The sequence below is a fragment of the Pteronotus mesoamericanus genome, unplaced genomic scaffold, assembly GCF_021234165.1.
Source record: "Pteronotus mesoamericanus isolate MK-2021 breed Mesoamerican mustached bat unplaced genomic scaffold, CSHL_Meso_final contig_25, whole genome shotgun sequence".
NCBI classification, from domain to species: Eukaryota; Metazoa; Chordata; class Mammalia; order Chiroptera; family Mormoopidae; genus Pteronotus; species Pteronotus mesoamericanus.
The window spans coordinates 21641580-21661804 of NW_026555105.1; the positions used below are offsets into that span (position 1 = coordinate 21641580).

At 58.5% G+C, this 20225-nt stretch overlaps 1 protein-coding gene across 5 annotated transcripts in view; it reads left to right on the plus strand.

Annotated features, from left to right (window-relative positions):
* SNPH (syntaphilin) overlaps positions 1-19318 on the plus strand; it is a 37773-nt gene extending 18455 nt beyond the window's left edge. For 2 of the 5 annotated variants that reach the window (XM_054573937.1, XM_054573938.1), the window contains 4 exons: positions 7751-7847; positions 8471-8674; positions 11789-11938; positions 15012-19318. In XM_054573937.1, the coding sequence (XP_054429912.1) occupies positions 7798-7847; positions 8471-8674; positions 11789-11938; positions 15012-16182 (1575 nt within the window). In that variant the 5' untranslated portion in view covers positions 7751-7797 and the 3' untranslated portion in view covers positions 16183-19318. Of the gene's footprint in view, positions 1-7500; positions 7848-8470; positions 8675-11788; positions 11939-15011 lie in introns of those variants that run through there. The other 3 variants (XM_054573934.1, XM_054573935.1, XM_054573936.1) reach the window with 3 other exon arrangements.
* Positions 19319-20225: the final 907 nt, after the last annotated feature.

Here is a 20225-nt window from a genome sequence, read left to right on the forward strand (position 1 = left end):
CTGGATTCAAATGTGGGGTGGGGGGTGGGGGCTGTGGTGCAGAAGCTGCGTCACTAGAGCCAGGAATCAAGCCCCCAGCCCAGGCTCTGACCCTGCTTGCTAGGCAGCCTCAGACAAATGCCAGGCTCTCTCTGGGTGTCAGTTTGTCTCATAAAACGATGAGCTGTGACAAAGCCTACCCAAGGTCCTTTCTACTCTACACTTCCAAGAGCGCGTTAGCCCTTGTCGGCACCTGGGATAAAAGCGGAGAGGGCACCGACTCAAGGACCCTAAGAACCAGGACAGAGATCTGGTAAAAAGGGAGCATGCATAGGGATGGAGGCCTGTCTTCTCCCCACTGCTGTGATGCCTTAGAGCCAGAGCCTCGGGAGTGGGGGCAGGCCGAGGGGCGGGGCTGAGGCTTGGCAGCACTGTCCGCCAGGAAGCCCAGGGAAGCATATGCTGCAGCCAGGGTCGCTGAAGGGCCTCCATCTGCCAGGAGCCACTTGCCAGGCAGCCACCGAGCTGGGACTAGCCCCACGGCCCCTCTGTTTCCCACACCTCCCCATGGCTGTCTGCGGAGGGGTGGCCCTAGCACAGAGCTGGATGGAGGAGGGACGGAAGCCAGTGTTCCACCTGCTGCTCCCATATTGGAGGCCTGCCAGACATTGCCCTGGAGAGCCACACACGGGAGTAGGCCTGGCAGAGGTGCCCGGAATTTCAGAGTCACCCCCTGGGCCTGCTCTGACCTGCCCTGAGTGGGTAAGGCAAAGGCTATCTCTGAAGAGGATAAAAGAGAGAGATCCCCTTCAAGAAGCAGTGGCTGTAATAATAAAACATGTCCAGTCTTCCAATTGCCCGAGAATGTCCCCCATCCCTCCATTCATCACCTTGACTGGATCCTGAGGAGGCAGGTGGGATCAGGAGGGAGATTCCCACTGAATACGCGAGGCAGCTGGGACGAAAGAGGGTTAGGCCCAAGGTCACCAAGAGGGACCGTGCGATGTGGCTCAGGGGAACTGAGGGTCTCTCTGTGGCAGGCTAGCACAGGGCCTGGGCTAAAGACTGGGTCGCAGCAGCCATTGGAAGAGCTGAGAACAGTGGTCCTCACGGTGGGGCTTCTCCTTTGCCACCATGGCCGATTCGTGGAGGAGCAGGGAAAGGCATACACAGTCTTCCTTGCCCTGCCTCCCTCCTGTTTCTGTGGCGGCTGCTTTTATGGAAGCGTGAGGAGGCCAGGTTGTAGGGCTGTATCCCCCTCATCTCGCCGTGGTCTGAGAGTCTCCTGGGAAAGTGGCTTTTTTCCTCTTTCATGCAGCTGAATGATATGTGTCCCAGGTCTCTTGTATCGTGAGACTTTCATGATGCAGTAGAAATGTAGGAGCTCATGGCCTGGAAGTCCACGGCATGACCTTGAGTGATCTTACAGTCTCTGCAGCTTCAGGTTTCCCGTGCGTCAGATGGAATAGCCTCTGCCTGGCCTCCCTCCACAGGGGACGCGTGAGGCTTAGGTGGCGTGTGGGTTTGCAGAGCCTTCAGAAGGGGCAGTCTCTGGTGCTGCCCCCTCCAGGCCGGCCCGGCCTCGGGAGCCCCAAGGAAGACCCTGAAGCCAGGAACGTGACGGAGGCCTGGCTCTGGTTCCCATCATGTTGCGCCTTGCTGGGCCGCCCTGGGCAGTCTCCTTCCCTTCCTGGACTGTGCCTGTCCTTGTACAACTGTTCAGTTAAAACAGACATATTATAGATTTTTAAATTTGTTTTTTATTGAGATATAATTCACATACCATACATAAAATTCAGCCATTTAAAATGTACAATTCAGGAGGTTTTGTTGTATTCATAAAGTTGTATATCCATCACCACTATCTAACTTCAGATCATTTTTATCAATCCAAAAAGAAATGTCATACCAATTAAGTCATTTCCTATTTCTCCTTCCCCCAGCCCTTGGCAACCAATTTGCTCTTTAATTTGTGCGCTCGCTCTCTCTCTCTCTCTCTCTCTCTCTCTTTCTCTCTGGATTTACCTATTCTGGACATTTCCTGTAAATGGAATCCTACAACATGTGGTCATTGTGTTTGGCTTCTTTCATTTAGCCTAATGTTGTCAAGGTTCATGCATGTGCTAGAATGCATCAGTATTTCACTAGTTTTTATGACTAAATGATACTCCATTTTATGTATATACCACGTTTGTTTATCCATTCATCCATTGGTGGATACCCTCCTTTTGGTTATTGTGAATAGCGCTGCTATGAACATTCCTGCACAAGTTTTGAACACCTATTTTCTCTTCTGTGGGGCACGTACCCACTGGTGGAGTTGCTGGATCATGCGGTAATTCTATGTTTAACTTTTGAGGAACCGCCAGACCATTTCTCACAGCAGCTGCACCATTTTCCATCCTACCGGCGATGCATGCAGGTTCCAGTTTCTTCACGTTCTCGCCTAGACTTGCCGATCTTTTTTATTATAGCCATCCTAGTGGATGGGAAGTAGTAGCTCATTGTGGGAAATATATATTATGTAGATTTTTAACCCGCAAGACCTTTTTAAAACGCGGTCTTACTTCAGACGGTCCACACATGGATCACACAGACAAGAGGGGCGTCTTCCAGTGCAATGGCGAGGAGGCCGGGCTCGCCCACAGCAGCCCCACAGGCAAGCTCCCTGGTGAGCGTCCAGACCACTGGGCTCTGTGCCCTCCAAGCCCTGGGATGGAGTCTGACTATTGGTCTCTCATTGGTTGCCCAGGGAAGCCAGACAGCCCCTGGCCCGGCGGTGGGCCTGCCCTGCCATTGTGCTAGGGTTGCCACGGAGAGGAGAAGGCGTCCCCGCGGCTCCCGTCTCTGGTCCCAGCTCTGAGGGCAGCTGGGCCAGGAAACAGGAAGCAAGCTGGAGAAATGCCACCACTGCCTCCCTCCCCAAGTCCAGGAGGAACGGTCACAGGTCTCGCTGACAGTGTGGAGGAACATTGTGGTCGAGGAGGTTGCGAAGCCAGTGGAAGATTTACTGAATTCAGCCCCGAATAACCATCCCAGTGCTGGTCCTCTGAGATCCTGAGTGTGGCAGCTGGGATGCTCCCAGGCCGGTCCTTCGTCCCCTACTGCTCTCCACATTAGCATTCTGGGAGCACGGGGCGCTCTGCTGTTTGATGGGTGGAATGTTCTGCTTTCAGTGTTGCCTTGGCAGCGAGAGGAGCCCCCATGCCCACCCCCCTAGGTTCTATTCTGTTGGTCGTGATGCTCTGCTTTCCACAGCTACCAGAAGCTTGAGTCATCAGACACAGATTGTTCTGTTCCCTTGGACGGATGTTAAGGAGAGTTTTCTTTTATTGATGGCTAATCCTTTTGGGGGGGGTGGAGATAATTTATAGTATATGCAGGGACTTTCACTTAGCTAGAATATTAGATTAACCCAAGCACTTGGTTCCTCCGCTGTGACTTGCTGATTCAGTAAAACACCATAGTGTCTCTTTGAAGAATGCAGCTTCCCAATTTTACAGCTGTGGAAACGGAAACCCAGGAGGCCTCGTCATCGAAGGGGAAGGAAGCATCAGCTGGCCCATCACTTCATTTACGGCCCTAGAATTCTGTGATTCTAGAATCAGGATGTTGGATCCAGGAGCACCTTAGAGACCATCTAATCCAACCCCTTGGCTTTTCACATGTGCCTGTTTGAACCATTGTGTTATTTACCGCTGTGTGTTGACTGTGCTTATTATTATGAAATCCCCCAGAGGGTGGCATTTCAACCAAGGCATGGCATGCTAAGTGGTCCAGACCGGAAGTGCCGGAGTGCGACACAGGCATGAGGACAGGGCAGGGACGGTGCTGCAGGGTGGGCAGACGGCCCACGCAGAAATGTGAGAGTAAATCACAGGTCTTCCTGGGGGTCAGCAGGCAGCTGAGAGCAGGTTGGAGAGGGTACAGAGGAGAGGGCCCTGAACACCAGGATCGAGAGCTTTCCACGATCTTGATTTAATCAGGGGCCTCTGATGGAGCTTTGAGGAAGTTTCAGGCCCTCTTCTCCATCGCCCCCGCTGCCACCCTGGCCAAGGCCCTTCTAGTTTCTCACCTGGAAGTTTCTGATAACCCCCTACCTCATCTCCCTGCCTCTATTCTTGTCCCTGCCCAGCCCTACTCCACAAAAGCCCCCTGCCCAGGGGCTTTCTACAATGCCAATCTGACTGTGTTCTTCCGTCTTTTAAGGTCCTTCCGTGACTCCCTGTGGCCCACAGGACAAGATCCTGGCTTCTGTAGCTCTGTGTCCTTGGGCCTCACCTTCCGCGGCCTCACCCCCACTGTGACTCTGCCCTCACCAGGTGTCCTAGTTTCCTGAGCAGCCGTGCTGTTGACCTGCTGCCTTTGCCCAGGCTTCCTTCTTCCTGCTCACTTTCTCTGTCTGGTGAACTCCTATTCACCCTTCAAGACCCAGTGTAAATTTCTGTTCGAGGAAGCTTTCCCTGACCTTCCTGAGCTACCACCGTGCCTTGAATGCATTTCTGTTTGGAAGCTCACATTGCGTTGCAGTTACGCACTTCCAAAATACTGGCGGTCCCCATTGTTGAGTGCCGGCTGTGTGAGGGGGCAGTGGGCTAAGGCCTATGCATGCGTTCTTCCGGGTTATTCTCACAGTAATGACATGGGGTGCACTCTGTCGTAGCCCCACTTACAGATGAGGAAGCTCACACTCAGAGAAGCGGCACGACTTGTCCAAGGCATGCGGCTGGAGCGTGGCAGAGCTGGGATTTGAGCCCAGATCTGTTTGACTGCTCCTGCATCTCCCCTCCGCTGTTTCCCAGGTCCTGCTGTGCCCCTGGACCCCTGTTGTAGGCCCTCAGGAAATGCTGGGCATGTGAGGGGCTGATCAAAGGCGTGATACAGCAGCGTGGCCCTGGCGGGGCCGTGGCACGATAAGGAAATGGAGGGACTGGAGTGAGAAGGGGCTGGGTTGACTCGGGGGTGAGGCGATGAGAGACTGCAAGCCAAGCTCTGCACGGCAAGGGGTTTCCTTCCCACCCTCCATTCCAAGTGGCAGCCTCTGGCCACCTGGGGCCGGCCTGTGGGACTCCAGGCCGAGCAGGCAGCACAGTGACAAATGCCATAGCAACCTGCCTCCTCTCTGGGGGCCTTCAGGGGAGGGTGGAACCGAGAGAGCACAGGCCCTGCACTAAGGCTTCTGAGCAGGATCCTAGAGAGGTGGCTCCCTTTGGGCCTGGGTGACTTGCGCCCTCCCATGAGGGACCCCTGCCTACAAGGTCCCGTCCCAGCAGGGGAAATGCCACCTCCACCTCCGTCCTGGATGAATGGCTGGCTCTGGCCTCCCAGGAGACCACTGGCTCCATCCAGGTACAAATGCAGTCCCCTTCCCACCCCTGGACAGGGAGGAAGGAAGAGGGAGCTCAAGAGGAGGAGGCGTAGGGTTGCCAAGCAAGGTAGGAGCAGAGACAGCTGGGACAAAGCCCTCATTGTACCACGGCCACACACAGCTCTAAGGCAAGCCAGGCACCTTGCCTGCCTAGGCCTAGAATTCCGCCTGGCCTTTCCTACCCGAGCTACTTAGCAGCACAGCACGCATCCCAGCTGGCTTGGAAGAGCGAGGCTTGTCCACAGATCGGAGGCCCGCCTCTGCTGGGAAGTCCCCCTGAAGGCACAGCCTCCTCTTCGCATCCTCCCAAAAGCCAGAGGGAGGGCGTGATGATGGGAGGAGGCTAGAGAAGCCAGGCTGGCTGGGGCTAGGAACCAGGGTCTGTCGGACCCGCAGCCGCGTGACCTTGGCCAAAATGTGCTAGCAAGGCCCGCTTGCCTTGAGGGACTGACCTTTGAAGAAATGGGCTGGGAGAACAAGAGCTCTCAGCATGGTCGCCTGGCCACAAAGGGCTCGGCGCACTTGCTCAGGAGGCAGGCGGCAGTCAGCCATGAGTGACCTTTCTGACAAGCGTGGGGGCGCTGCTCTTGCCCCAGCCCCTGTCCTCTGGTTCCTCCTCTAGGTGCCGGCCCTACAGTCCCAGGAGGCCCTGCCTGGGTGATCGGGGCGTGATGGGCGGGACGCGTTGCCAAGCAGGGGTGAGCAGCTCAGGTGACAGGCATGGTGTCGGAGGCTCCCGCACCGGCACCCGACACCTCTGCGCAGACAATGCTGGCTGTGTCCAGGCCCTCCAAGGGGAACAGGCTGCCTCTGTGTCACAGCCAGGAAACAGGCCACCTGAGTAGCGCCTTTGTCTGCTCAGGAGGCAGCCCCGCCACTGGCCAGGATGGCCAGGCTCCCTGGAGGCCCTGACGTGGGAAGGGGCGGTGCCCTTGGCTGGGGCTCCAGGGTTTGAGGTCCAGCCCCTTCACCATCAGGCGGGTGTGACTCGGGCAAGTCCCTCCCCGCCTGGACTCCTCATCTGTAAAGGGACTAATCACAGCACTTCCTCATAGGGTTGTTGAGAGGCGTCGATGGCGTAATGTACGTAACGTGCTTGGCCTGGGTAAAGAGCTTGGCCTGGGGTCTGACATCTAGCGGGGCTTGGTGAATGCTTGTTTCCCAGCATGTGGGAACGTGTGAGGTACCGTGTCCTCAGCTGCGTCTCCTGAAACCCAGGCTTCTGTCTGTAGTCCCTGCTCTGAGCATGGAAGAAGAGAGCTGGGGTGTCAGGAGCTGACACAGGACGAGCATGTTGGCTGCAGAGAGCCCAGGCCCCTCCACTTGGACTCCGCAGCTCTGGGCTACACCCCATGCAGGCCTCCTGCCCACTGCAGTGAACACCCCGCCCAGCCCAGGCTCCCGCCCCCGGCCTTAAACTCCTGTGGGGCTGTACTTGGAGCCCAAGCCCCTTCCCTGGAGAGGAGCCTAGTGACTCCTAGGCAGGAGCCCGAGAGCCTGAGTCTCCCTACCTGCTTGTCCAGAGGGCCAAGGATGGGCCTCTGCAGACACAGTCACATTCTTCTAGGCCCACCCCACCGATATACCCCCGTGGGAGGGCTCCTGCCCCCACCCACCCCAGTCCTCATCTGCTGTGAGCCTGTTCCTTGAGTGCCTGGTGCATGCCAGAATCAGCATGCGTTTTTGCACAGATGAGTGTGGGCATGCGTGTGTGCAACACATGTGCGGGGGGGCCCCGGCTGCATGTCCTGCACTGTGTGTAGGTCCCCTAAGCATGTTCTCTGAGAGCTGTGTAGCACGTCTTGGAATGTCAGGGACATGGTACGTTTTTGTGACTGTGTGTATCCATATGTCTTTCTACACGTGTGCTGGTATGTTGGTCTGTCTTGTCTCCCCTGTAGACGGGAAACCCCAAGCCACGTGCCAACGGGCACTCTGGAAAGGTGACGTCAAGACTAGCCCAGCATAATTTGGGGTTCCTGGTCCTGCTCCAGGAGACCTCCGGCCTGCAGCCCCCACCGAGGAGGGAGGATCGACCAGCACAGGGGTGGGGCCCGAGTGTCAGGGGTCCAGGGGGCCTGGCTCGTAGCATAGAGGACGCAGTGCTGCGCCGGTGGTCAGGAGGCCCTGCCCCGACGCCTGTGTGACCGTGGGCAGGCCTTCGCTCTCTGTGGGGCACAGTCACTCGTCTGGAGAACACGGGGTTGGACTGATGATTTCTGGCTGCCCTGAGGCTCTGCCAATAATTTTAAGTCGGGTGGCAGGAGCCAGCTGTGGCCAGAGCCTGGGTGTCCTGCTGAAAGGCGAGAGGAAAAGCCATGCCGGGCAGTGGCCCCAGCGAGAGGATGACGTGGCCCGGCCCGGCCCTCCCCGCGGCACCCCCAACGCGCCCTCTCTCCTCAGCCCCCGGGACACCACCCATCCCGCCCCTCACCCGGACCCGCAGCCTCATGGCCATGTCCCTGTCGGGCAGTAGACGGGCCTCTGCTGGATCCCGCAGGTGAGTCTCCCTCTTGCCCAGAACCTTGGCCTCAGAGGACAGAGGGTGGGGGGACAGTCCCCACTCTGCCACCAGCTTGCAGTTTGCCTTTGAACAAGTCATTTCTCTAGCTTCCCTGTCTTTAAAATGGGCTTGCTAACATTTGCCTCCTCCTGGAACTATTTAACGGCACAAATGACATAGTGGATGTAAAGTTCTCTGAAGACTTAAACCATTGGATGGCTGCCAACATCAATGTTGTTGGTTGATCCTCACAATTGCTGAAGGGGTGGCATGCAGCCTTCCGCTCAGGCCCGCTGGGCTGCCCTTGAGTTCCGCCCCGCCCCCCGTGTGCTCCTCCTCCTGTCTGTAGTCCTGCCGGCCCCCATTCTTCCCCGCCTGCGACTCCGCCCCTGCAGGGACCTCCTCCTCTGGGCTCGAGGGCCCTGGAAGCTGAGGCCCCTTTAAAAGCAGATGGGGCCCCACCCTTGGCCTGCAGCCCTGCCCAGCCTCCATTCTTGCCTTGGGGAGCCAGAGGCCTCCTTCTGGTTTTCCATCTTGATTTGCACTGTCTGTTCTGTGACCCCTGTCTGTGCACCCTCCCCCATTTCCCCTCTGCTTCTCTCCCGGCGGTGACCCTGAAGTAGGGGCCCTTTGGGCCGCAGCGGCCTGGCAGTGTTCGCCCAGTGCCCGCAGCTGCCCGCCAGCCAGAACGAGCACCTGCCTCTTCTTCCTGCCTCCAGGCGCACCTCTCCAGTGAGCGTGCGGGATGCCTACGGCACCTCTTCTCTCAGCAGCAGCAGCAACTCGGGCTCCTGCAAGGGCAGTGACAGCAGCCCCACGCCCAGGTAACTGGCCCCGCCCTGTGTGCAGGCCCCGCCCTGTGTGCAGGCCCCGCCCTGCCGGCCGGGGAGCCTCGGAGCCCTCGGGGCAGGGGAAAGTGGGTGTCCTAACTGTCCCCAACACTCATTGGCTTGCGACCTTAAGCAAGTCACTTCCTCTCTCTGAGCCTCAGTTCTTGTGCCTGTAAGGTGGGTATGAAACTGTCCAGCTGCACATAAGCAAAGACCGTGTCTCAGACACCCTAGGAGCAATGCTTTCGGAACCGGGAGCTGGCGGCAGGCCGCTCTCTGAAGTGTCAGAAGCCCCGTCACCTGCCTTCCTGCTCCGTCATCCTCAGTGTACAGCTGTTGTCCTTGGTGTTACAGTTGTAAGATGACTCCTACACCTCCAGGTTGATGTCCAGGAAGGAAAGAGGTAGAAAGCCCAAGCCCCCTGCCCCCGGCCTCCAGGGGCTCACGTTTTCTGGCAAGGGACAGGTCTCCAGGAAGTCCTCTGTGCGCCTTGCTGGCTGGAACCGGGGTGGTGGGGCTGACTGGCTGTGGGGCCAGGTAGTAGGGAGGGTTAGTGCTCTCCCTGGTATGACGAGGGAGGGCAGCTTGCAGCCTCTGCCGCCTCACTTTCCTCGGGGGAACACTCCAAGGTGAGAGGGGCAGAGTGGGTTTGGAAAGCAAAGTGTGTGACCAAGCCTCATCTGTGCTCTCAGGAAACGCGAATAGAGACTTGCAAAGCAGGATGGGGTGGGGGGGGGGAAGCAGGGGGAGGGGAGCCAGGGGCCCTCAAAGGCCAGGAAGTTAGAGCCTTGCCGATGGCACAGTCCTGTTTGCCCGGCGGTGTTGATATACAAGTGGAGGCTTGAGAACGCAGGCCTGGGATGCGGTTGCTTCCCACCTCCATTCCCGTACGTGTAAAACGGAGCCGACCACCCGGAGGCTTCAGTGGTTGCCGTCTGTAGGTGGCCCTTCACGGGCAGCTGCCATCATCAGGACTTTGGTCGTCCTTGAGAGCTGCGGGCCAGAGGCCTCGGGCCTGCAGCCCCTGCGGCCAGAGCCCTGGGGAAGGCTTGTCTTGCCCATGGCAGTGAAGAGGGTGTCGCTTGTGTGGAGCGATGCCCCGCTCGTGCTGAGGCAGCAGCCCCCAGAGCTTCCCACATGGCACGACTGGTGGGCGGCACGTTGGATGAGTGACACGCGTGACGGTGGCACACGCGTGCAGGCCCCAGCACTCGGTTTGTAGCCCCAGGCTCCAAAACACAGGGGCATGAGTAAGATGGATACGCATACTTACATTTTAAAAAGTACGTAATTGGCAACCTTTACGCTTTCCTTTCAGGAGCAGATGTTTGTGATGCATGTCATAACCGCAGCCCCCGGGGGTCTTCTGGCCCCCACGAGAGCAGCTGCTGCGGGGGAACAGGGGCCAGGGGTTCCCAGTCATGAGTCGCTGAGAGACAGGAATTGTAGTTAATCTTTCTTCATATATATATAGAATTATATATATATATATATAAAGAATTATATATATATAATTTCTTTTCCCCACAAAGATAGAGCTAGTGACTAAAAATGTATGAGTGTTAAATGTTATGTTGGGGAAAACTACTCATGAAAGCAAATGAAAAAGTTAAAATAGTTACTTCCTCTCGAAGCCTCAGTACTTCCTAGCTTAGCTAATCCTGGTTCCTCCACACCGGGCGTGGGGAGAAGACCTCCCTTTGCTCACCACAGAGCTGTGCCCCTCTAACCAAAGTCCTTGCAGGCCCCGAATTGTACACAGGACCGGTGTGCGGGGCTTCGGGCCATCCGGGGTCCGTGGCGCTTGCTGGCTGCCTTCTGTTTTGGAAAGAGGCTTCTTAGAGCTCCCCAGAGGGGTACCCCCTGAGCTCCCACCCCACGCTGCTCCTCTGCCCTTTGCCACACAGAACACAGGAGCGCATGTGATTTGACCGGAGGTAAACGTAGGGACCACTTGAGTACAGAGAAGAAAATCTTCTCTTTCTCTCCACTTCTATTGCCACTTTCTCCTCAACAGTTTATAATGAACAAGTACGTTTTCCTCAGTAAACATGAGACAGCCTCTACAAAACCTCTAAAACTGCCCCCAACTGCGGCCGACGGCCTTCACCAGGGCCTGTCTTTTCCAGGCCCATAATATGTCATTGCCCTTCCCTACAACTGGGAGTCCCCGTCCCCTAAAGGAGCAAAGGAGTTGGGTGGCAGCAAGTCTCTGGCCACGTTGAGTGAGAACATGTCCAGGCCTTTAAGCCAAGATCCAAGGGGGGTTTTCTATGGACAGAACAAGGAAAGCGGGGAGTCGAGGAGGCTGGGCCCTGGTCTATTGGCGGAATTGGGGTCCCCTCCTTCCCTGGGTGAAAGCCTCACCCTCGCTCCTCCGCTGCACTGGTGGGACGGGGCGTGCTCACACACGCACATCTGTGCCGCCCCGCGCTGGGGAGCATGTGGCCACCAGAGCAGTGCTGCCACCTCAGGCTCAGGGTACAACGTGTGTTCATGTGTGCCCCAGAGTGAAGGGCTGTGTGCGTTTGTATGCATGCATGCGTGGGCTGGTGTCCACACACGTACGAGTGCCTGCGAGGGCGGCAGACGGGGATGCACAGGCACAGGTGCACATTCACATATGTGGGCGTGCGGGCACAAAGAAGACCTCCCGGGAAGCCACATACCCTGTGTGCACTCCCAGTGAATGTGTGTGTGCAGACTACGAGGAGGCAGAGGCCCTCGCCACCAGCCTCCAGCCCCTGACTCATTCTTGGGGTTGGGAGGTGGGACGCCTGAGCTCCCGCTGGGACTGGGTTGATGGAGACGGTGTCAGGAAGGTGCCCGGCCCGGTGCCAGGCTTGTGCGTGTGTTCTCTAGTGTGTCCCCCAACCCCAACGAGAAGAGCCTGGAGCGCCCCGCCCTGACGCTGTGGTCTTCACTCAGAAGAGCTTTGATAAAACCCACCTTCCACAAAAGGGCTGGGTGTTCTCCAGTTCCCAGGGGCCCTCGTCGGGGAGGCCTGACCTAGAACCTCCTGGGGGCCCTGGGACCAGGATGGTGAGGCTGGCCTCCTGTTGCTGCTCCTCTCTCCATCCCTCCTGGCTGACAAGCGTCCCCTTGCAGGCGCTCCTTGAAGTACACGCTGTGCAGCGACAACCATGGCATCAAGCCGCCCACCCCCGAGCAGTACCTGACCCCGCTGCAGCAGAAGGAGGTATGCATCCGGCACCTTAAGGCCAGGCTGAAGGACACGCAGGACCGGCTCCAGGACCGGTGAGCAGGCGGCCACGGGCAGCCCTCGGCAGTCCCGGGGCCACGCTCCGCACTCTGAGGAACCAGGGCCGTGGGGCACCTTTGGGGGGAAGGGGTGGCTGGGGGCTCCTTTCCCGGCAAAGCCTGGTTGGGGGCCATAGCCAGAGTGCCCACCTGTCCCTGTCCTTCCCGCAGCCGCTCTCCTTGACTAGGTAGCTGCTTGGGGCCGGGGCAGGAGCAGTGTCCCCTGTGTCCCCTGTGAGGACTTGTCAGACTTCCCATGCCTGTCCCGGTTTTAGCCTGGCAGCCCCTCTAGCCACCTCTTCTCCCTGGCTCCTTCCCACCTGGGGAGGTGGGGCACAGGGCCATCTTCCTGGCTTCCCCTCCCTCTGAGGGAGAGACAGCCCTTTGGCCCTGCCAGTCTCCGGGGGACTCTTGACCCACAAGTTCAGGCCGAGAAGCCTTCCTCCTCATCTGCTTGTAGATGAGGCACAATCAGGAGGAACCTTGTGCGGAGCTCCCACCCGGCCCGGGGGTCTCCCGGGACCCGCCTCGGGCCCATCTGAGTGTGTTCTTCAGACCTAAGGGCCAACGCTTACCCTCCCAGCCCCTACCTTTCCAGGCTCGTGGCTTCGTCTGCATGACGGAAGCTTCAGAGCTGCCCTCTGATCCCTTCCTCACCTTGACCATCTTCCCCAGACTGCGTTGATCCTAACCCGCAGCGGACCGCGAGCTGGACGAGGGCGCTGTGTGAGGCGCCGGGGCAGGGCAGGCCACCGCGACCGCATCTTGCGTTATCTTTCCTTTTCCTTGTGTAACAGCTTTATCGAGATGTAACTCACATATCACACAAGGTGATTACTTTTATTATGTTCACAGAACTCTGCAACCGTCACCAGTACCTAATCCCAGAACATTTTATCACCCCAAAAAGAAACCGCACTCCGAGGGGCAGTCACGCCCCTCTTCTCCGCAGTCACCACAGTCCCTGGCAACCATGAAACTTTCTGTCTCTGCAGATTTGTCTGTTCCAGACGTTGCAGATAAATGGAAGCATGTAGTATGCACGGCCGCATCTTCCTTGAAGCCAGCCCAGTTTGGATTGGTCGTGGGTTTGAACTGTGGGAGTTGCAGGTGGCCTTCTGTGGGCCTCCCTGTCTGGAGAGCTGGGACTTCTATTTTTAGTTCCCCTGGCCTTCTCAGCGGTGCCCTGGGTCTGCTTGGCTGTCTGCACTCATGTCCCCAGGAAGGAGACGGCCCACCTCACAGCTTCCTTTCTAGGTCTGGCCTGGCGGCTCTGAGCAGCCATCTGCTCTGCGCGGTTCAGGCAGGATGCCCCGTCGCGATGTGCCTGCACCTCAGGTCCCTGGCCACGCTCTGCCTGCTGCCCTGGCAGGAGCCTGCAAAGGATCTTTACCTGCTTTACGGTCACCCTCCACACACTCCCCATACAGGCAGTGCGGTGCCTGCCGTGCTGGCGGCAGCCCACCTTCTCCGCGAAAATCTTTACACTCTGTGCTTTCAGAGTCTGTGTCCCCGCATCCTACAGTGGCCTTTCCCTGTCTCGCTTCGTTGGCACACTTATCCTTCAGGATGCATTTAAAAAATAATATCCTTGGCAAGGCTGGGACACCATAGCTCGTAGGGGTCCTGCCGGCTCCAAGAAGAGGGGGCAGGGGCCCGCAGAGCTGAGCGCGCCCAGGCCCTTCTTCCAGACTCGCCCTTCATCCCTGGGCTCCGTGTCAGTGAGGAGAGTCACCCTGGAGAGAGCCCCCACCCTGAGACAGGAGGAGGGAAGGGCATGTACCCCCATAGCTCTTGGCATGGCTGTTGTTGCCACTCCGAGCAGCTCTCGCTGCCATCACCAAGTTGTGTCCCATGAGTGGTCTGTCCCCTTCCAGATGATGCGGTCGATGACCTTGATGGCCATTGCAGCTCCTCAGCCCAGGCCCTTCAGTGAATTGTGGCGTGAGAGTCCTGGGCCCATCCCCTGAACTGAATTCCCAGTCTCACATGGAAAATACATGGTGCTTGATCTGGGCCAACGCTCTAACGGGCTCTCCAAAACTCCAAAGGGACGCTGTACCCTTGGGGGTGGTTTATTCACACGAATGCAGGGCTTGGGCTGCGGGGCTGCGTGGGGCTGCGGGGCTGCGTCCCCGAGAGAGGTGTGCGGAAGCGGGGCTGCCCAGGGCCGATTTCCGGTCTCACTGCTTTCTGTCTGCCCTGGTTTTACTTCTGGACTTGATGGCATCTTTGTCTAAGCCCATTCCCCCCCCCCCACCCCAAATCATCGGTGACTTGGGGATTTAAAAACCCGCCAGTTTCTGGTCAGGAGTCTGCTGCCTGCCTGGCGCTCACCTCTTCTCTTGGGAACAGCTGTGTGCCTTTTTTGCCCATTTTTTGGTGTTCCTCTTCACTGTGGATACAAAAAAATTAACACCCACCCTGGATAAGAGAGCACTACCCTGTCTTCGCCCTTCTCTGATTCATCCACTTCTCTCTCCATTGAGGGAAGGTGGTAACTTCTCTCCTGAAAACCAAAGTTGTGCACTGCCTTTACCCTGCAGCCTCTGGCCAAGTATCCCTTCATTTAAAATGTCCACGGCCCAGCCGGCTTTCATAGGAGGCCACACCCCTTTCTATAGAACAGAGTTTTTAGGTTTCATTTTGTTCTTTGATGTTAAGATTTTTAAGGATGTATTAGGTTTCTATAGCAGTAGCATTTTTAAATTGAGGATCTTCTCAATTTAAGAGTCTAGTCTCTTCTGTAGGTAATAGACTTGAATGTGGACAGCCAGCTGCATTGCACCCTTGGGGTGGGAATGCCCAGTGTCCCTTACCACCATTTCTTCTTCCCGCCACCCAGGGGGAGGCCTCTCCTGTCTTCACCCCCGTGACCCGTCTCCCACGCCCACTCACTCCCCCTGGGGAGTAAAGGGGAGCAGGAAGGAGGCATGGAGAAGTTCCTTCTGTTTTTGGCTCTCTGTGGCAAGAGCACAGGCCCTCAGTCCTTGGTGACAGCTCCTCCTTGCCTGGCCTTGGTGGTGGTGCCAGGCCAGGCAGTGAGTATGTGTGTCTCATCTGCCCACAGGGACACAGAGATCGATGACCTGAAGACGCAGCTGTCACGCATGCAGGAGGACTGGATCGAGGAGGAGTGCCACCGCGTGGAAGCCCAGCTGGCCTTGAAGGAAGCCCGCAAGGAGATCAAGCAGCTCAAGCAGGTCATCGACACAGTCAAGAACAACCTGATTGACAAGGACAAGGGGCTGCAGAAGTACTTTGTGGACATCAACATCCAGAACAAGAAGCTGGAGACACTGCTGCACAGCATGGAGGTGGCCCAGAATGGCACGGCCAAGGAGGACGGCACCGGGGAGTCAGCGGGTGGCTCTCCCGCCCGCTCCCTCACCCGCAGCTCCACCTACACCAAGCTCAGTGACCCAGCTGTCTGTGGGGACCGGCCCCCTGGGGACCAGCCTGGCTCCTACACGGAGGACGGGGCTGATAGTGGCTTCGTGGCAAATGATGACACCATGAGCCGGACGGACGCGCTGGAGGCCAGCAGCCTGCTGTCATCGGGGGTGGACTGCGGCCCCGAGGAGGCCTCCCCGAACAGCTCGTTCAGCCTGGCTCCCCGCTTCCCGGCCAGCAACGCCTATGCGAAGCTGCTGTGCGGCACGGAGGCCGGCGTGCAGGCCAGCTGCATGCAGGAGCGCGCCATCCAGACAGACTTCGTGCAGTACCAGCCTGACCCAGATGCCATCCTGGAGAAGGTGGCCAAGGCCCAGGTCTGCGGGACAGGTCCTGAGTCAGGGGACAGGTGCCCTGAGCCGGATCCCCACCCCCCAGGGCCCAGAGACCCCAACTCGGCAGTGGTGGTGACAGTGGGTGATGAGCTTGAGGTCCCAGAGCCCATCACTCGTGGGCCGAGCCCGCACCGGCCTGGTGCCAACCCCAACTCCCGCCTGTCGGTGAGTGTGGCGTGCCCCGTGGAAGAGGAAGAGGAGGCAGCTTCCACCGAGAAGGAGCCCAAGAGCTACTGGAGCCGCCACTACATTGTGGATCTGCTGGCCGTGGTGGTGCCGGCCGTGCCCACGGTGGCCTGGCTCTGCCGCTCCCAGCGGCGCCAGGGCCAGCCCATTTACAACATCAGCTCCCTGCTGCGGGGCTGCTGCACCGTGGCCTTGCACTCCATCCGCAGGATCAGCTGCCGCTCGCTGGGCCCTAGCACCGCGGGCGGTGGCGGCTCTCAGCTCTGAGGAGGCCCGTCCCAGCCTGTGGCTTGGTGGCCAGACCGCTGATTGTAGGGGTGCCGTCCTCCCTCTCACACATTCCCGTGGGGTATCATCTTATTTATTTAGTTTTTGATTTGGAAGTGCTTTTTCCAGGATGGTAACAGTGTCGGGGGCTGGGAGTCGGGGATTTGGGGGAGGTCACCCCGCAGCTTGGACAGGAGAGAAGGGAAGAGAGACCGGGGGCAGGGAGGCACACTGTTGGACAAAGCGCGGGGAGGGAACATGGCGAAGTCCTCAACCCAGCCCCCTTCCACTTGGCCCTTCACAAGGGCAGCCCCTGCTCAGGAAGCCTCTGGTGTATTGATCTGGGGAGGCCGGGCCTCAGCTGCCCCATCCCCCGCCCCTCCACATCCTGTCCAGTTCCTGGGTCACTCCATGCCACCCCTTGCCCTCTGCCCAGCTTCGGGGCCAGTATTATCCCCTCAGAAAGAGGCAGCTGCGACCCAAAGTACAGGCTCCTGACCAGGACTCCGAGCGGGCCTGGGACTGCCAGGCCCGGGCTGGAACTCCAGCCTCCTCAGTCTGCTCCCGCTTGGGTGCCAAGACAGTGATTGGTACGAGGTGGCAGAGGGCAGTGTGGGTTTTGTGTCTGTCTGTCCCAGACCTTCTCCATGATCCACTCTCCCCCTGGTGCTCCTGGGTGTGTCTGATAACTTTTCCTGTGAATGCGAAGCCAGGCAGGCTCAGGGCTGGGGTAGGAGGGCTCCCCTCTGGAGTCCGCCCACAGGGAGCGGAGCCAGGGCTGGCAGCTCAGCGCCCCTCCAGCCTGGGAGATGAGGCCCTGTGGTCTGGGAGGCTGCGCTGGGCTCAGCAGTCCCCAGCTGGCGTGGGAAGCCAGAGGCCACTACGGCCCCCGGAGCTCACCCTGGCTTTCTCTGGGGCCTCAGGCCCGACTTCTGCTTTGCACTATATTCACTTTGGGGCTCGGTTCCCTTGCATCCCCAGATCTCCAACAAGGTGGCTGCTTACTTTCTAGGGTGCGGGTGCCTGAATCTTAGACTTAATCTGCCTCAGGGGGCATTTCTGGCAGGATGAATGGCAAGATGGGGGACTGAAGCCATGACGTCGTCCGGGCCAAAGCAGGTGCCCTGGGACGTGTCCCGGGTTGGGGTGGGGCGGGGCCGGTGGGAGCCCTGCCACCTCCTGCTCCCAACCAGAGCCCAGTAGGCCTGGGACGGTTCACTGTTCTCCCTCCTTCCCCAGGACCACCTCTGGGCCCCTCTGCAAAGCTGCTGACATTTTACTACCATTGTTACAAGGTAAATCCAATCATTTTTCCCTGTGGGGTTTCCACCCATCTGGTTGTCCTGCCCACTCTTCAGAGTTAGGCCCCACATGTGAGGGAGTCGGTGGGGCCCTGTGTCCTACTCACCCCTCTGGCCTAGGGGCCACTCTGGTTCTCTGCCAAGGTTGCTTGCCCGCCCCTGCTGCCCCAGCAGCTGTTTCCTGACTCGCGGGCTCTGCCCTCCCTTTCTGCACCCTCCCCTCGAGGCGGGGCACCTGCATGCACTGGGAGTGGGCGGCCACCAGCCATCAGGGCGGTAGCCCCCTCTGCCACGCGCTTTGTGCCTCCAAAGCTCCCCCACCTCGGCCGGGGCCTCAGACCAGCCATCCTTTGTGGAGCACCCCCGCCCCCGCCGAACTAAACCCGAACTCCTGGGGCCTGGCCAGGGCTGCCCCAAGGACACTGGGGTCGTGGCGCGGAGGGGCAGTGCGCAAACCCAATCCAAAGCCAAGTCAGGACCGGCCGCGGCACCAGCATCCTGTGCCGCGCATACTCACGGAGCTGCATAGTGTCTCCTTAGAAGTAGTCAGAGCTTTGCTGAGAAAATAAATGTATGACTCTACTTGACAACATAAAACCTATGTATTTTTCACCACTGGAATTTATTGGAGCTGCACAGCCCCTCTGCTCTTGTCTGTGTCTTGCTGTCTGTGGCTTTCCTATTGTGTCTTGTGTTTTGGTGGACGTGGTTGGGGCTGGGGCCATAGTCCACGCTGTCCCAGCTGCCGGAGAAGCCACTGGGGAAGGTCTGGCCTGGGCCTGGACCCAAGGCCTCCCAGTGAGGCGAGTGGGGCCAGCTGCCGCCCTCTGAGCCTGCTCTGGCCGGAGACCTGCGAGACCTGCCTGTCTGGGCCACAGGGGCCCTCGCCCACGGCACTGAGGGCCCTCTCTTTGGGCGGACTGGGGCAGGTGGGGCCTTCGACAGGCTTTTCTTTGTATTCAAGGAGGAGGCAGCTTACTGGCCAGCCCTGGGACAGAGCCTGGGGCCACAGAGGCAGTGGCCCCGCAGGGCTCCCGTGTGTGCGTGTGCGTGTGCTCAGTGTCCACATCTATGCAAAATGTGCAGCTCCAGGCGGCGGAGGTGCAGCGGCCTGTCCCCGGCTATGCAGGGCACAGAACGTGGGGCCGGAGGGCAAGGCCAGGGGCTGGGCTGCTGAGTGTTCATCCTCCAGGCACTTGCTTAATACCTCCTCCCGCTGGGCTGTGACCTTTCCCTCCTGCCTTCGGCTTCTGGAGCAGAAATCTCTGGGGCCTCCCCTTCCTCCAGCCTCGGCCAGAGCCGATTAGACCCTAGGGGATAGTGTTTCCAGGAGCTACTTTCTGGAACTGCTGCCTTGGAGCCCCGTGGTTGGAAGTGGCCTCTTGGTTGCAGCGTCCAGGCCAGAGCGGCCCTGCCACTCCCTGGGTCCAGGCTTGGGCAGGCATCAGAGTTGGGGCTGGGACTCTGCACACAGAGCTGGCCTCGAGCGCAGTTTACGGACTGTCTCCCAAGGGGATAACGTAGCTTTTCACTGAACACCCTTCCCAGTCACCACTCGCACAGCGGTATCTGACAGCGCCTTGGGGAGGGGTGGGCAAATGACAAGGTTCTGGGGCAAAGGTCTACTGAGGGGCCTCTGCCCAGTGACCTCATGATCTCCTCTCCGACCTAGGGGCGCAGTGCCCATGAGTCACAGCGCACTCTTCTATTCAGCCATCCCCTCGACAGAATTCAGGGGATCCGGGAAGGGGGGAGGTGAGGAGGGGTATTCACTTTTGTCTCCTTTGTCCTTTTGTTCTCACAGAGCTGTACCTGCAGCAGACAGCTCTGAATTAAAGCATGAAAACACACACAAGCCCCTCAGCCTGTTTTCTTTATAGGGTCTTCTTTTCTGAGGGGGTAGGGGTGGTGAAGGGGGGCTCAAACTGTCCTCACCCGCATGGGAGGCAGAGTGTGCACCTGGAAGAAGCCAAGCGGCAGAGAGCTCTTCCCAGGTCAAGGGGACGGGACACGGCGTGCAGGTTCAGCGCTGCCGTGCAGCCGCTGTGGGCCCCGGGCTGCTGCTCCTCCCTGACGCCCTGGGGTCGTTCTCACGCCCAGCCTGCCCCTGCAGAAGCAGCCCACGCCCCGGGAGCAGGGGTGCTCCAAAGCCGGTGCCCCTCCTCCAGAGTCCCACATGCTAGTCACCCGTCCTCAGACTGGCAGGCAGCACAAGATGGTGGCAGAGCCAAATCACTGTGACGCAATGCGTAGAAGAGGCCTTGGTCTCACATGTGCTTAAAAGAAGACCAGCTGCGGCATGTCATGGCACTGAAATTCTGGAATTTCCAGTTACTTTTGCGGAAGAAATTTAATTTAAAATCAATGCTTTATTCAAAAAACAAGAGTTACAACTATGTACAGTTTGTGACCAAGATCAAGGAAAGGAAAAAGGAAAAATTCTTACAAAGGATATATTTCTGTTCTCTCAGGATGTGGGACCGTTTCCCTGGGAGAAGCAAAATCTTGAAAGGGCCCAAGCTGCAACTTCAAGAAGCATGTAGCCAGCCTGTTGGCGTGCCCAGCATTTCAACAGGCCCAGAGAATAGGCTGCCTGTGGGCCCTGCCCCTGCCTTAGTTCAGTCAAGAGCCTGAGGCGCCAAGGAGGCCTGTGTTACAAATGACAGGCGATGGGATCTGACGTCACCCTACCTGGAACACACCCCCAGCTCCCAGGCAGCAGGCCCCTGGAACCTGCCGGGC